The 16,474-nt window shown below is 41.7% G+C and overlaps 1 protein-coding gene across 1 annotated transcript in view; it reads left to right on the top strand.

Annotated features, from left to right (window-relative positions):
• Positions 1-3,790, top strand: part of COBLL1 (cordon-bleu WH2 repeat protein like 1) — an 88,590-nt gene extending 84,800 nt beyond the window's left edge. Inside the window, exon 15 of the mRNA XM_056861181.1 lies at positions 3,601-3,790. Within this exon, the coding sequence (XP_056717159.1) occupies positions 3,601-3,690 (90 nt within the window). The 3' untranslated portion in view covers positions 3,691-3,790. The remainder of the gene's footprint in view (positions 1-3,600) is intronic.
• Positions 3,791-16,474: the final 12,684 nt, after the last annotated feature.

The raw sequence follows: 16,474 nt of genomic DNA, 5'->3' as shown, positions 1-16,474 counted from the left end.
GCCATTAAATCAACGACAATGGATTTTACAGGGTTTATCTCAAAATTGCCACTGCAGTTACCACTGGCGTTAATCATGATGAGAGAGTCTCGTGACTGTGTGACTTTTCAGTTATGCCAATAAGGAGATTAGGGGGCTGAATGCTAACGGGGCTGAATGTCCTTAATTCAACTTACAGAAAATAGTGCAAAGCAGCATTCACTTAAGCATACAGGAATTTCATAGAGTGTAGGGCATATATATCTGATCAGCTTGAAGTTTTAAAATCCTTAATTAACAACTGTTGTGTAGTAATGGTAATACTCAGTATACAGGGATGAAATAGGTATATCCTGGTCTTCTAAAAAGACGGGTGCTTTTTATGCAGGCTCATTGTTATGTGACATGAATATATTAATCCTCCCACAATATCCAACTGTTGATCTCATCCCTATTTTCCAAGACTACCCCTTATTCTAAATAGAAAAGTGGCTGGTGTCTGTCATGATCACAGAATGGGGCCACAGAAACCGTAGGGGTTTCTACATACTCATGAGACTTCCAAGGTACGTATAAAAGTACAACTTTGTAAATGAATAAAAAGATTTCCCCAGCCCCCAAAACATCAGGCGAGCTTTGAGTATGCTCCAGAAGCCAGTTGCAGATGACAGCCAATTTATTTTAAATACATTACATGAGAACAACTGTGCTTACTCACCATCTTAACAAATATGAGGAAGTGAAGCTACAATGAGAAAAGTGTGGCATCAAATTTATTTTTAAGCCTGCTGTGAAGATGAAGTCAGGCAATATCTTTAAAATGTTGCTTTATTTTTTAAGTACCCTTTACGCAGAAAGGATTAAACTATAATGTCAGCAAACCAGAAATTACCAGGTTCACACGTGTGAAGTGGAACTGAAAAAATGTTTAACTCGTAATGAAATGGCAAAGTTGGGCTAAGCCGGTGAAAGGCCTGTCAGGTGCTCTCTGTGTCTGCCAAGCATTCAAGAACGAGGCAAAAACTGCCGCTAGAGTCAGCCAGACTTATTTTTTTCTTTAATAACTTGCTAGGGTGCAGAGCCAAACTCTGGCCTTTTGTGCTGCAGTTTTATTCCTGTTGAATAAAGCCCCGCAGTAATTGCTAACTAAGTGGGTCAAATGGGGTAGAAGTTTGAAAGTATTTTATTCTCTAGAATATTTCCATCATGTGATCCAGCTCTCTGTCAGGTTGAAATCACACAGGCATTGTAAAGGGCACGAAGATTGAAATGTGTTTGTGAATCAGTCTTCCTACACGGCCATTGGTCGATTCAGAAACTCGATAAAAGAAGATTTGAAGGGATTTTCTGTTTCCCCCCCCCCCACATGTGTACACCACTGGCGTGAGAGGGCTGAAATACACTGCAGCTGGCACATGTAAATTCAGGCTTATGTGCGTGTGTTTTTAAAAAAAGATCAAATATTAACATGCTTTCAGTTTAAAAATAAGACACCTAACACATAGGTCCAGAGTCATCTTTTAGTTTGTAAATCTATCAAGTGGCCACAGATAAAGCTTCTCCTAAAGAATAATTGCATATTCTGAAATGCAGGAATCCTTCCAGAGGGTACCCCTGCTCTTGTTAATCAGCTTCCAAAAACTCTGATGAGTATGGTTTCATGCATATTGCTCCATGTGTTTGGTTGGACCGATAGTTTAGACTTTGTACTCATTTGCTGTGCAACCTTTTATTTGCCATGCAGTCCTAAGCAGAGTTTGACCCTTTAAGCGCATTGAAGTCAATGGACTTAGAAGGGTGTAACTCTGCTTGGGAGGGCACTAGCTTGTCATTGGAAATTAGTTGAGCTGTACCACACAGATAAGAGGTGTGTTAGTGTATATGTATGTTGACATTAAAGCAATCAGTATTTTTGGGACTTTAAAAACTATGTAAACAGAATGGGATGTAAGAGAAAGATGTTCACTGGATATTTAAAATGAAACTGTCAAGTTAATGTGGGAAATGGTTTTAAGCCATCAACATTGTGATACTAGTGAACTTTGTACTTATTTTGGCAAGATAGCTGGGTCCAGGTGATAGTTGGTAGCAACTGATACCATAGTCAATATATTCTTCTTCAGTTATGATCCACTTTGCAATTCTCATGCCACTAAGCAAGTCTGGTAGCTGCCAAAAATGTATTCCCTGCCCTGTCACCACCTCTTTGTGGTGGTACAGGAAAATGTACTTCTCTTGAGGAGGCAGGGCAGCCACTGAAGAACCACCCTCATTTGGTTCAATCCCACATTGCTCATGAGTAGCTTTGTGTTGGGCTTGGATCCCAAGGTGTTATCCAGTGAGCACAGTAGGAGGTCCTTTGAAAGACCAGCTTTTCCATCAGCAGAGAAGTTCCCCCCACACTGTTTCTTTGGGTCCATTGACTCACAGAGGCACAACTTCAGGGGGCACAGAGGCTGCAGTGGTGGGAGGAGAAAGGGAAGTTTATCTGCTCACCTGCTTAGGATGCAAGCCAGTAATGCAGCCCTCTGTCTTTCCACTTCCTTAGCGACAGGAAAAGTGGGCTGGAGAAGTGGTAGGAAGTATGCAGGAAATTGTTCAGTGTTCAAAGCAGTGTGACTTTGGGAGTAAATGGCAGGTTTCAAATGATACACCAACCCCTACACAAACTTGCTTTGATGAAACTTCCAGCTCATTCAGGCAAACATTTTTCTTGCTTCCTTTCTTTTTTTGTTTGTGTGGCAAGGGTAATTGCTTACTTATGCTCTAGGCAAAACCATGAGGTGTCATTATATTCAAACTGGCACACTATGGTTTCTGCTTCTTTGGAAATTAGGATTCCAAATTAGGACTAAACCCACTGTTTGGAATCTTATTTTGCTGGGAAAATGCAACCATGTTGGATTTATTGTATGCAGAGGTCCCAGGTTTAGTCTAAATGGAGTGGTTCAGAGTGGTGGTCTCTTAATATGGAGAACCAGGTTTGATTCCCCACTCCTCCACATGAGCGGCGGAGGCTAATCTGGTGAACTGGATTTGTTTCCCCACACCTACACACAAAGCCAGCTAGGTGACCTTGGGCAACTTACAGCTCTTAGAGCTCTCTCAACCTCACCTACCTCACAGGGTGTTTGTTGTGGGGAGGGGAAGGAAAGGTGATTGTAAGCAGGTTTGGGTCTCCCTTAAGTGGTAGAGAAAGTCGGCATATAAAAACCAACTCTTCTTCTTCTACTTATAGTGTGCCTCTCTTGTTGAGATGCAAGGTGGATTACAAAACTAGAAAAAAATAATGCAATAAAGCCAAACAGTAAAAGACAGACTATAAACAACGCAACAATAAAGGATTTCGAATAGTGGGCATTTGAGACCCTGGAGAGATGCTAGATCAGTGTGTGACTGAGTAGAAGGCAGCTTTAAATGCTCATGTGAGATTTTAATTAGATTAAACCACCCATACTGTAGTAGAAAGACAGGGTATAAGTGCATGGAATATATAGATGTGTTTGGGGGACATATCTAATATTTTCACATGATCATAAGTAGCTTCTGGAACTGGCTGACCTCCAAGTTGAGCCTGGGCTGGCTTTGTTTTGTTTTTAATGATGATCTTTTTCTCCTTAGGTTGGTCCTCCGTTAAATACAGTTGCCATCAATGGGAGATCCAGTCTTGATTCGTCAGTGGCCATAGAAGCAAAATACAATAATCACTAGGATTCCATGCCAAATACTTTGCACTTTAATCACCACTTCTTAGACCTACTTCAAAGATAACTGCGTATTGCTGAAGAGTATTTGTAAATGCAGAGTTGTGTTGGGGATATATATTGTCAAGTGGAGCACAGAAACTTCACAACGCCTGGGAAAGAGAATATATATAATTTATAACAATATGTTTTGTCTTTCAAGCTGCTTCAGAGCTTAAAATGTGGAGCAAAAGAGTTTGCTGCCATGATAAACATGTTAATTTCCACAGTGAATGTGTGGCAACATGCTGTATAATACCAGCCTATGAAATTCTTAAATGTTTATAACTGCCTAATAGTTATGCTCACAAATGTATGTATAAGTTTAATAATTCTGCCATCTGCCTTAATTTGTTCCATTGAAATGAAATACTGTAGGTTAGCAGGACACACTCTAGAATGTCAATTTATGTATGTTTTCCACTCTTCAGTTAACAACTAAGAATAAGATCCTGCTATAGTTATGGCAAAAGTCTAAATCTCACAGATTTTATTAAGGGGTTACTTGTCTTAATAAAAATCAATGGGACTTAAAAGACCTTACCTTTGGCTGGATCTTGCACCTTCAGGTATTATGTGTTGTAGTGTAGGGAGGGACTAAAATAGGAAACCCCTAGCAATTAGGTTTAGTGTAGTGTAGTGTGTTGTAGTGTAGTGAGGGACTAAAATAGGAAACCCCTGGCAATTAGGTGTAATGTGTTGTAGTATAGTGAGGGACTAAAATAGGAAGCCTCTAGCAATTAGTTTATTGTATGACTCTTTGTAGACAATGTTGCAAAAATAGCCTCACAAAAGTGCCTTACTGATGTGATGCGTTACAACAGCAGCCCTTGCAACGTGCTAAAGACAGCAGCTTACAGAACACACCCTGCGATAAACAGTACAGAAGAATATGAACAGTATCATGAGTGCTTTGGCAGCCTCTGTTCTAGACGAGGAAAGATTCACATAGCCTGGAAGATGTCGTGGGGGGGGGGGAGTTAGTGTGAATTAGTATTAATCACACTCTCATTCAGAGCTCAGCAGTGGATCTTAGAGACATCTAATATCCCACTCCCTTCTTGTTCTGCAAATCTGACAGCAAGGAGGGAGTTGAACAAAGAAAGGGATATGTGGTTACTAAGGTCAACAGTATCTGATCTACTGTTGATGCATCTGAGAATCAGTGTTTGGTGACAAACAGCACTGGAATTGCAGTGACAACGCTGCTGATATTTATTTTCGGGCGTAGTGAGGCAGTTTTGGATTTGGTGGGTCTCGAAGATTTTCAAGGGAGCTCAACATCAGCACAAAACAACCAAAATTATATTTGAACTAGTATGCAAATATGTAAAGAGGTCAATGCAATTCAGCGTTTACTTTTGTGTATGGATATTTTCCCTCTCAATACTCAGAAAAGCAGTATCTTATTTTTTTATGGGCGAGATAACTTTTAAAATTCGGGAGAATAAATGTAGGGAAGGAAAAATAAACTCCACTTTCTGCAAATAGAAAGAGGTGGTGGTGATTTGTGTACTATAAAATCAGTTTTAATAATTACACAGCGTTAGTGAAGTAGTTTTATCATTTGTATAAACCTCTGCAGCCACAGAATGAAATGCTACTGCAGGTAGATCTATGCAATTGAACAGTAATGCACAGACAGCAGAGTCCTAACAGATGCACTTCTTCTTTCTCTCCACATCTTTTCCCGTCCAGTTATATGTTGCATTTGTAAATTGAAATCGCCGTGTGATCCTCGCTTTGATCAAGCAATTGTAGATATAAGCGGCAAATACCGGGATATTTGCAGTGTTTTTAAATAATTCATGTTTGGTTTTGTTAAATAAAAGGAAATTGTATTTAGTTTTACGCTTAAATATTCGTGTTGATCTGCATAGTTTTGGGCCATTCCAATTAAGGTTTTAGTCAAATATCCAAATATTCTTTTATGACTTGCATTGGGATACATTGTTTCATGTGTAGTACCAGAATGTTGGAGAGAAATACAAAACAGTTAATTAAGAGAGCCAGGGTGGTGTAGTGGTTAAGAGCAGTGGACTCTAATCTGGAGAACCGGGTTTGATTCCCCAGTCTTCCACATGAGCGGTGGACGCTAATCTGGTGAACTGGTTTAGTTTCCCCACTCCTACACATAAAACCAGCTGGGTGACCTTGGGCTAGTCACGGTTCTCTTCAAGCTCTCTCAGCCTCACCTATCTCACTAGGTCTCTGTTGTGGGGAGAGGAAGGGAATTGTAAGCCAGTTTGATTCTTCCTTAAGTGATAGAGACAGTCGGCATATAAAAACCAATTCATTTTCTTCTTGTTGGCTGTTACTGCACTAGGTTTTCCCAGTGATGTATCAAGAGTTTGGAAATGTTATAAAAAACATCGCTTTAAAAGGGGTTTTGGATGCCATGGCTTAAAAATGGTTGGAAGACGCCTTCACAGCTAAAGGGGCCAAACAAAGTGCAAACAGTATTTTTTATAACAGTTTCAAACTCTTAATACATTGGTGGGAATACATAGAACGTGCGAACAGTATTTTTTATAACATTTTCAAACTCTTAATACATCACTGGGAATACCTAGTGTGGTAACAGCCGTTGTTAAAAAAACGCTGGAGGAAATACAAACTTTTATACTAACCTATTACTAGTCACAGGTGCCATTAATTCTGTTGGTTGTTCTCACATGAATTTAAAAGTACTTAGAGTTGCTTTGGAGCAGCAACTATACTAAGAGCCATACCATTTTAAGAAGCTGTCATATCACAGAGAATCAGTCTGCGTCCTACAGCTATGGACAAGACCAGCGTCACCACCCCCTAGTAACTGGTGTGTAAGCAACTGCAAAGAGGTGGAAACATTGGGCTTACTGCATGATTGATTGGGTGGTCTACAGTGCAATGCTAAACAGAGTAACACTTTCTAAGCAGATTGACTTCTGTGGATTTAGATGGGTATAACTGCTCAGAATTGCATTGCTAGATTGTTTAGAATACCTGGAGGTGGGTTTACAGAGTTGAAACAGCATGAATGTTACCTCCAATCTATGTATGGCAGCAGTGTTCCTGAAATCATCAACAATCCAAGTGCTAGCTGTATCATGGATGCTGACTAGGGATGGCAGCCTCCAGATGGGATCTGGGGATCCCCTGGAATTACAGCTCATCTCCAGACTATAGTGTTCAGTTTCCCTGGAGAAAATGGATGCTTTGGAGGGTAGACTCTATGGCATTGTACCCCACTAAAGTCCCTGTTTTCCCCAGGCTCCATCCCCAAATCTCCAGGAGTTCCTCAACCTGGATCTGGCAGCTGTACCCCACTATCCCCCAGTGGTGGCCGGGGGGACCTGGCAACCCTAATACTGACACATCACCCCCCCAAAAAAACTCTGTAATGATTGTGAAATTGGAAAATCCATACAGAACCTTCATACTGAGTCACCCTGTTTTCTAAGGAAGGAAAAGGGTAGCAATGAAATAAAAGTGGAATAAATAAAATAATGCAAAGAAGATGCAGGCTTCATGTGGAAGAGTGGGGAATCAAACCTGGTTCTCCAGATTAATCTGCCACTCTTAACCACTACACCATGGTGGCTCTTTAGTTAAAAAGGAAATTAAGGCCTGGACTAGACATGTAGTTGAATAGGGGTCTGCCCAAGCCTAGTTTAAGACATGCTGAGGCTCTAAAGTTTTAAGAGGGCTGCAAAATTGTATTATTCTAACATTAAAATTTAGTCATTTTTAGAAGATTCTCAATCGGAGACTCTAAACTGTATTTACTTAGCTTGTCTGTAAATCCAGCTCTGATTCTACCATTTTGGATACAGGTGGGTCACTGTTTAGAGCTCACCCATGTAGTAACTTCCTCATAAATGATAACTGAGTGCATCAGGGAGAAAGGTTCTGCCCTAGTCCTTCATGTGCTGTGCTAGGTTTTGCTTACATGGAATTAATAATGTAGGGGAACTTTATAAACCAGCCGCCCTAATCCCTGAAGAGGTACAGTCCAATCTGACCCCTAAGTACTTCTTTGCCACCTCATTCTGCTGTGCGTCTAGACCAGGCCTTGGAAGTCTTATAGTCTATAAATACCTCTGTGTGGTTAAACGAAATGAGAGAATAAATATAGCAATTGGGGGGAAAGGTTAATACCAATGGAAGGTGCAATATTCAATAATCTTTTCTCTTAAAGCTAATAAATGAAAGGAATACCATTTTTATTTTTATTTTTTTATCAATTCATGAAAAATTACTACTAATCAAAGTTTCTCAACTGAAGACTTCCGGGATTGGAATTTTGGGGAAATTTTTGTGTGGTTTTTTCTTCTTCAGGAAAATGAAAGTGCTAGAGATAAGGTACAGCCAAGTTCAAAACCATGTGCAGCCTGGACCTATGTGTATTTTCTCAGAACTTGGTCTATACAATTCAGCAGGGCTCATTCCTAAGATTTGTAAATACAAGATGGGCTGAATTCAGCAGCTATCTTTTCCATTCTTGTCATTTGACTTTTTACCACTCAGTATTCTGTCACATCACGAGTTTGCCAAAACACATCTAAATACCTGGCAACGTGAATATAGTCCAGTTGCCGTGGATGGCACTGCTAGATTACTTGACCCTTTGCACCAGGATTCCCATGGAGTTAACTTCTGCTTTTTATTAGAAAAAGCAAATCTGATATTCTGCAGTTATTAACCTTGCTTTTTTATTGTTTTATAGATTGATTGACTTGATTTAGATCAGTGGTTCCCAATCTTTTTTTGACCAGGGACCACTAGGACTTTTTTGTTCGGTGCAGGGACCCCAAGGTTCAAAATAAAAATTCTGAGAATTTGAAAATAAACTTTAATCATAACTGTTAGTTAAACATTAAACTTAGAATAATATTTGAATATATATATTTTATAATAGAGAACTTTTAATTGAAAATATTAATTTATTATGGGTTTATAACTTTGTTTCGCGGACCTTAATTTAGTTCTCGCGGACCCCTGGGGGTCCACGGACCCCTGGTTGGGAACCAGTGATTTAGATAGATAAATACACACACATACACTAATAAACTGTACATCTGTATGGTGGGTTTGTCCTTAATATAGCGTAATTGTAAACTGGAATAATGGATATAATAGTTACTAGAAAATATCAAATCTTGATGCATTTCTAGCTAAGATGCTGTTCATCAGATGATAATGAGAAAAGCAGGAGCAGAAATGTTACTGTCCTTAACCCCCAAGTTTGGATTCGGCCAAACGTATGGAGTTCTTTGGTTCTTGTAGGTTATCCGGGCTGTGTGACCATGGTCTTGGTATTTTCTTTCCTGACGTTTCGCCAGCAGCTGTGGCAGACATCTTCAGAGTTCTTCTTGCCTGAAACAAAATTTCCCCATGGATGGCTGGCAGCATGTACTCGGGTTTTTCTACAGAGTTTTATCTTTTAAATGCCGTTTCATTACCTTAACAAAAAAAAAAAAAAAACACAACCCACGTAGCTCTAGTTGTATTTTGTTGCTTAAAGCATGAATATTCTAAAGTATGAATATTCTAAAGAAAGATAGCTCTGTTGGATATCTATGATTTAACACTATCAGATAGCGCACCTAATGTCAGTAGAAGAACGTCGTATGCAGTCTTGCTTTGAGATACGTAATTTGCTGAAAACAGCACATTAAAAATTCCCTCAGTTGTTTGAGCTAATCTACAAAAATAGTACAGGATTCTACATGATTAGGGGGAAAGGCACAGAAGTGAGAAGCTCTCCTGTATTTCCTAGGACCTATATTTGGATTTCCTTTTCACATTTGAATCTCACATTGCATTTAAAAGCTGAACCATGGCACACTGAAAGGATGCTGAATCTCTTTGAAGTGTGAAGATCCTCAAACAGTTTGCAGTTTCGGCTCATATATGCCCCACTTAATGGTTTTTATTCAGGAATGAAATGCTGTTGATGGCAAGGAAACAAAAACTATACAGAAAAGGCTTATTACTATATAGTTTCCCCTGATATGCTGGAAATAGAGGGCCAGTGGTTCCATATTTATACAGCCATTATTATGGTAATGCTCTTTGTGATGGGAGGGGTTGCCATGTGAATGAGGGAGTGGGACCTCAGCTGTGGAAGTTGACCCAGTGGAGGGAAAATGGGAAATGATAGGTGTGTGAGAAGACCACACCCACCAACATGATTCAGGGGGGTTGTGACTGCTTGGTGGGATGGCGATGGCCTTGCCAGTAGGTGGGGAGGAGCTGGTTGACTTGGGGAGAACCCGGGGAGGTGGAGGGCAGGTGAAGGGGCCACATGCTGCCCACATGTTTGTGAGGCTTAAAAAGGATGGTGCAGCGCAGACTCGGTGGTGGAGACTTGAGGGAGAGTGAGGGAGCTGCTCCCAGTGCCATGAGGGGAAGACTGAGAGTTATGTTGTGTTACAAGTAGAGAGTTACTATTAACCTACCCGCCTCATATACTTTCTGGCAACCCCCTCTCAGGTCTTATAAAGTCTACTGTTTCCACACCAGTTGGCCCTGAAGCATTGGCAACCTATATCATGCTTATTTAGGCAGATGTTGGAAAACTTATTCTATGGTAAGTTAATTAGCTTTTTTTGCCCTTGCCCACACAAAACACTGCTAGCAATCAACAGGGAGGGACCATTGCCAGGATCTTTCCTGAGGAAAGTGGTGTGTTCTGCCCAACGTTTCATTTTGTTGGGGTGCATTTCCAGGAGGAAGTTCTTAGCAAGTAGGCACACTGTAGACCCTAGCAACTACTAGCCACTGACATCTTGGAGGTTGGGGTGAGTGTGAAAGACTAACATTTGGGACACTCACATGAAGCTGAGCCAGACCATTGATCTATCAAGGTAAGTATTACCTTCTCAGCAGGAAATGGCTTTCCAGGGTCTCAGGCAGAGGTCTTTCACATCACCTACTACCTGATCCTTTTAATTTGAGATGTCAGGACTGAACCTGGGACCTTCTGCATGCCCAGCAGATTCTTCATCGCTGGGCCATGGTCCCTCCTAACAGCCAGTTCTGGTTTATCAGTAGTCTTCAGCATCCCAACATTTCTACATTATTCGTGAAGCTTCTTTATTCTGTAGGAAACAAGCAACTGAACCTTGCATTTCAGAAACTTTTTGTGGAGCTTGATGACTGAGGAGTCATCCACGGACCAGGAAGAATATACTACTAGAGTGTTTTCCAGGGGCATTTCTGGACCCTGTTTACATGTGCCTAAGAGATTCAGCATGGCGTAGTAGTTAGGGGCAGCGGATTCTAATCTAGAGAACTGGGTTCGATTCCCACCTCCTTCACATGAAGCCCGCTGGGTGACCTTGGCCAGTCACAGTTCTCTCAGAACTCTCTCAGCCCACGTGGAAGCAGGCAATGCCAAACCACCTCTGAACATCTCTTGCCCTGAAAGCCCTATGGGGTTGACATAAGTCAGCTGTGACTTGACGGCACATACACACAAGATCCTATATTCAACACTGATCTTTTTTTCTCAGACTACTGGCTTCCCTTGTTGTGGCACAAAATTCTTTGGGATTTTCCATACCTATTTAAAGGCTCATAATGCATCAATGGCAAAGGGCATGCTTCTGTAGTGATAAGAAAGAGAACTTCACTGCACACATCTATTTAACTTAATTGTTTCTCTGGATCATAGGCATTGACTAATATGTCTTAGACTTTTTAAATGTTCCATTAACCCATCCCATGGACAAATACAACCATAGCAAAGAACTGGCATAGTTAGACACACGTGGATGTGTGGAGAAGTGCAGTTGCATAGATTCCAGCCAATGTACTGAAAGTTCTTTCAAGGGTTTTCCTAGAACAGTCTGGCTCATTTCTTTATACGCCTATTGTATTTGAAGAAGAGTTGGTTTTTATACTCTAATTTTCTCTACCAAAAGTAGTCTCAAACCGGCTTACAATCACCTTCCCTTCCTCTCCCCACAACAGACACTTTGTGAGACAGGTGGGACTGAGAGAGTTCAGAGAGAACTGTGACTAGCCCAAGGTCACCCAGCAGGCTTCATGTGGAGGAGTGGGGAAACCAACCCAATTCACCAGATTAGAGTCCACCATTCATGTGGAGGAGTGGGGAATCAAACCCAGTTCTCCAGATGAGTCCACTGATCCCAACCACTACACCACGTTGACTCAAGTCCTTAAGGAAAATGATCTGATTCTGTGATATGTGACCACCACTTTTATATTCTAAATACTCTGAAAGCCTGTAAACTTGTGTTTTCATCCGTTCTACCCCATCTAACCTATTCTAAATGGTTAATTCTAACCTTTAAATTCCACCCTTGTTCAGGTGCTGCAGTTCTTTTAATGTGCCAGAAAGCTGAGTGGATTGGGTAGGATTCAACCCAATGGGTTGGATCCAGACGGCTTTTTCTCCCTACCACAAACCAGCATGATCTTTTTGGTAGTCAAAGGGGACTCCTCGCCCTTGCTTCTTTCACCAGCAGAAAACTGCTTGGATCCAACCCACTGCGATCAACACGGGGCATATGTATCTGTTTAAATCCTTTCATCTGAACTGGCCCATCACACACAGCCTTACAAATAAGTTCCCATCAGATATATCTCTCAGTAATGTTGGATTACCCTGCCTTGTTTTACACATATACATTAAACTCTGCACATTTGAAAGAAAAAAAGAACTAGCTAGATTCCAATTTAGAAAAAAAGAAAACCCAAACCCCCTCCTTGGGTCATCTGGAAATTATTGCCATAGGTGATTAGGCAAGCAGTCAAGTAAAAGCCTGGGCAAAAAGTGCAGATTTTCCTTATCTTCTCAGTCTTTCCCCTATACTCTTTGCTGCTTTGATTTCACAAACACATACTTCCCTATAATTCTTTCACCTCCCACAAGTTGTCTCCAGCACAACCCATTTTTCCCCAGTTGCTACAAAACTTGGGCACAAACAGTTTCCAAGTGCTTCTACTTATAAGCAGGAGCACAGCACATCAAGAAATCTTAGTTCTTTGCTGTACTGTGGTGTTTGCCAAAAGTTATAGGTCACATGGATATAAAGGTTATGTATTTATATCTTCTCCTTGAGATCTATCTTCCAGAGAGGCTGTTTTCAGATATTTTTCAGGACTGAAATCATCCAGCAGATTATGTTCATCTCAGTAGTTGTATTTATTCTTGGTTTATTATTGCGGAATGATGCTTGAATGTGGAAATTACAGGCTTCTCGTTGTGTGGGAGGGATTGTGGCTCAATGGCAGATCATCTGCTTTGGTTGAAGAAGGCCCTAGGTTCAATCCCTAGCATGTCTGGCTAAAAAAACATCCGGTAGTAGGAGCTGCAAAAGACCTCTACCTGCCACCCTGGAGAGTCTCTGCCTGTTAGAGTAGACAAGACGGACCTTGATAAACCAATGGTCTGATTCAAGATAAGCCAGCTTCATTTAGGGAAAGGGTCATGATTCAGCAACAGAACATTTGCTTGGCCAGTAGAAGGTCCCAGGTTCAATCCCCAGCATCACCAGTCAAAAGGATCAGGTAGTGGGTGATATGAATGGCCTCTCACGGAGACCCACTGCCAGTCAGAGTAGACAAGACTGACCTTGGTAGACCAGTGGCAACTTCATATATTGGGATTAAATAGTATATGTAGTGGGAAAAGTGCCATCAAGTTGCAGCCGGCTTACGGCAGCCCTGTAGAGTTTTCAAGGCAAGAGACAAATGGGTGGTTCGCCTTTGCCCATCCCTGTGTAGCAACCCTGGACTTCCTTGGTGGTCTTCAAAGTACTAACCAGCCTTGCTTAGCTTCCAAGATCTGACATGATCAGGCTAGCCTGGCCCATCTAGTTCAGGGAAATAGTACACAACAATCTATTATTTACTGGTGTTGTGGTATGCAAAACATAGGCCTCTAATGTCTGTGGGTTGGTTCCAAAACACCATCAGTAGAAGTGAAGCTGGCAGAGCAAGACTTTGTGTCATTCCCCTCCTGCAGGAGTTCATTGGGCACCTTGATATTTCAGGGTCAAGGGACTCTCAGACATAGCGTGGAGCAGGCAATGTAAGAATATGCAATGGGAAGGGGGCAACAATTGCCTTCGCCCCCCCTCTGCGTAACTACTATGACACTGACAGAACAGCAGCTTTAGATCCAACTGCCTTAAATCTTTTTGTATCCCACTGTTCGTACAAGGACTGCAGGAGGGGGCGCAGATCTTTTCTCCCAATCCTATTGCTGTAGTGCCAGGGTTGCATCTCCTTTCAATGAGGCATGTTAGACACACACTGTACTTTGAGTTATTTTGGTAAATCTATCTGTATGGCTGTAAAATACATTACACAGAAAAGTTAAGATTTTATCTGGCCTTATAATGTTTCCAATTCTCTATTTGTGTGTGAGAGAAGATGGATATAAGAGGTGGTGCCTTTTGTGTGGCGCTGGCTTTAAAAGTAGTTGCTTTCTAAATGGTGCTGTAATAGTAGTGAAGGGGTTGCTCCCCCGCTCCCCTTCACCCTGCAAAATCTAATTAGGGACACATGCAAAGAAAAAAAAAAGCTGCCACTCTATTTTGGCCCATGCTCAGAACTGCAATTCATAAAGAACAATATATGAAGCTCATAAAGAATTTTCTAGTTTCAGCCTTAATAAAGTAACACATTAAATATTGTATTATGCAATCAAAGCAGTCTAACAAATGGTAAAACTTTGAACACCTGTTGGGCTTAATACTAAGTACCAAGTGTAACAAAAAAATTAATTCACTTATTTACGATAGATAGATAGATAGATAGATAGATAGATAGATAGATAGATAGATAGATAGATATCGTTCATCTAGGTTAGGATTTTGTGCAGCCAACTCCAGAGTTGGGACAAACATGTCATCTCCTTAACGTAAACAGCGGTGTGGGCACCATTTTGAGGCCAGTCAAGAGGACAGTTTGGGTTTGGTAAGCAACTGTGGAGTCAGACCTGCCGGAAGGCCCAAGCTGGCCATTTCCCTCCTTCCCACATGATAGTGCCCCCCCCCGTTTCAAATGTTTATTTAGACATTGATTTTCAGTCTTATGGGGACCCAAATGTTGTTCTCCCCACCTCCATTTTTAACCTCACAATAACAACCCTGTGAGGTCAAATGAGGCTGACAGAAAGTGCCTGGCTCAAGGACACCCAGCTTTCATGGCAAAGTGGGAACTTGCCCTTGGTTTTCCCAGATCCTAGTCTAACGCCTTAGCCACCAGGGCTGGCGTCAGTGTACCCTATGGTGGGCAGTGGCCCGGGGCCTAGAGCTTCTGACCCACTGTCACTGACCACGTGCCTCCCCTCCTGCCTACCTGCCCTGCCCCCCACCCGCTTGCTTGCAATCCCTCTGTCAGGGAGTGGGCACGGGTGTGGCACAGGAGGTGAGAGGGCTCATGAGGGGATGGGGGGGGGAGGATGCACAGGAACGTGGGTCTGCAGATGGTAAGGGAGGCCGAGAGCAGGGCCTGGTATTAGGCAGAGGAAAAAAGGGGGGCTGGGCACTCTCTGCCCAGAAGCCCCCCAAATCTAAAACCAGGCCAATGTGTTTGTTTCTCAATTGTATTCCTCACCTGGGCAAATAGCTCTTCCAGGGGAAATGCTGGATGAGGCATGAGAAACACCAAGCACTGTGGTCCCAATGCAAACCATCCACTTCTTGCTGATATTTTAGCAACGTTTGAAGAGACGGAAGATCTGAACACGGAGTCATCTCCTTTGGCCCTCAGAAAAATGTATAAAAGAAGGGCTGTATGAAGGATGCGCCCTTCAGCATGTCAAAACAAGATACAGCAAAAAGAGGGACGCTCAAGGAGGAACCTGTCATTTTCCTTATTATTGTCTTTGCAGCTTCTCAAACAACACCCTCTTATGCATATGGCTCTTCTTTGCTCAAAGGTTCATAACTTTATTTCTTTATTCTTTGCATGGAATAATCCTCAGCATCCAAGTTAGCTATTTTTTCTTAAGGCGTTTTTAAAAAAACTTTTTCAAAAACATCACATCACTTAAAAGTTTGTGGGCGCCATTAAAGGCGGTTGTTTCTATTTTATTTACTGTATATAGAACCCATTTTATCTCCAGTGGGGACCCAAAGGGGCTTCAAATCTTCTTCCTTTCTCCATCTAAGGCTGAGTTAAAGGCAAAATATGTAATTTCAGCTGCCTTTCTAGACTTTTTCTGTAGCTACTGGGAGATGGGAGTGTTTTTTTAATTTATTACTTTATAGTCAGCCTTTTCACAAGGACTTAAGATGGATTACAAAAACAATACAGCAAAACTAAATTTCCACAAACATTTAAAAACTACAACAGTGTCCCCTTTGCAGGAAGTCCCTCTTGACAAGTTTTGTTTTACATATTCTGTTTAATGATACTAGGTGTCTTCCAGGGCATCCTCAGCATGTATACTCAGGAGTCAGTCCCAATGAGTGCAAGGGACTTACTCCCTAGTGAGAAGGGTCTGAGATCACACAGACCTCCACCCGTCTGTAAAAGACAAATGAGGCACACACAAAGCCTCATTTCTGTCGAGGAACAAGCCAAGGGTTCAAGCCGGTGAGGATTCTGCTCCACTGCTGGATGGCCTTGCCTTGCTCTTCCACCGCTCCCCTCAGTAGACACCAAAAGAGGTGGGAACCCTGATGTCCATGCTCTCGGTCAATATGCAGTAGGAGCATTCTTCCAAGAAGCAGCAAAAGACAAACGGTTTCTGTATGGTCTCACAACAAGGCAGCAGGGGCTTCAGA

The sequence above is a fragment of the Euleptes europaea genome, chromosome 15 (genome assembly GCF_029931775.1).
Source record: "Euleptes europaea isolate rEulEur1 chromosome 15, rEulEur1.hap1, whole genome shotgun sequence".
In the NCBI taxonomy this organism is placed as follows: domain Eukaryota; kingdom Metazoa; phylum Chordata; class Lepidosauria; order Squamata; family Sphaerodactylidae; genus Euleptes; species Euleptes europaea.
Note: the sequence above shows the minus strand (reverse complement) of the source record. Positions and strands in the feature narration are given on the sequence as shown.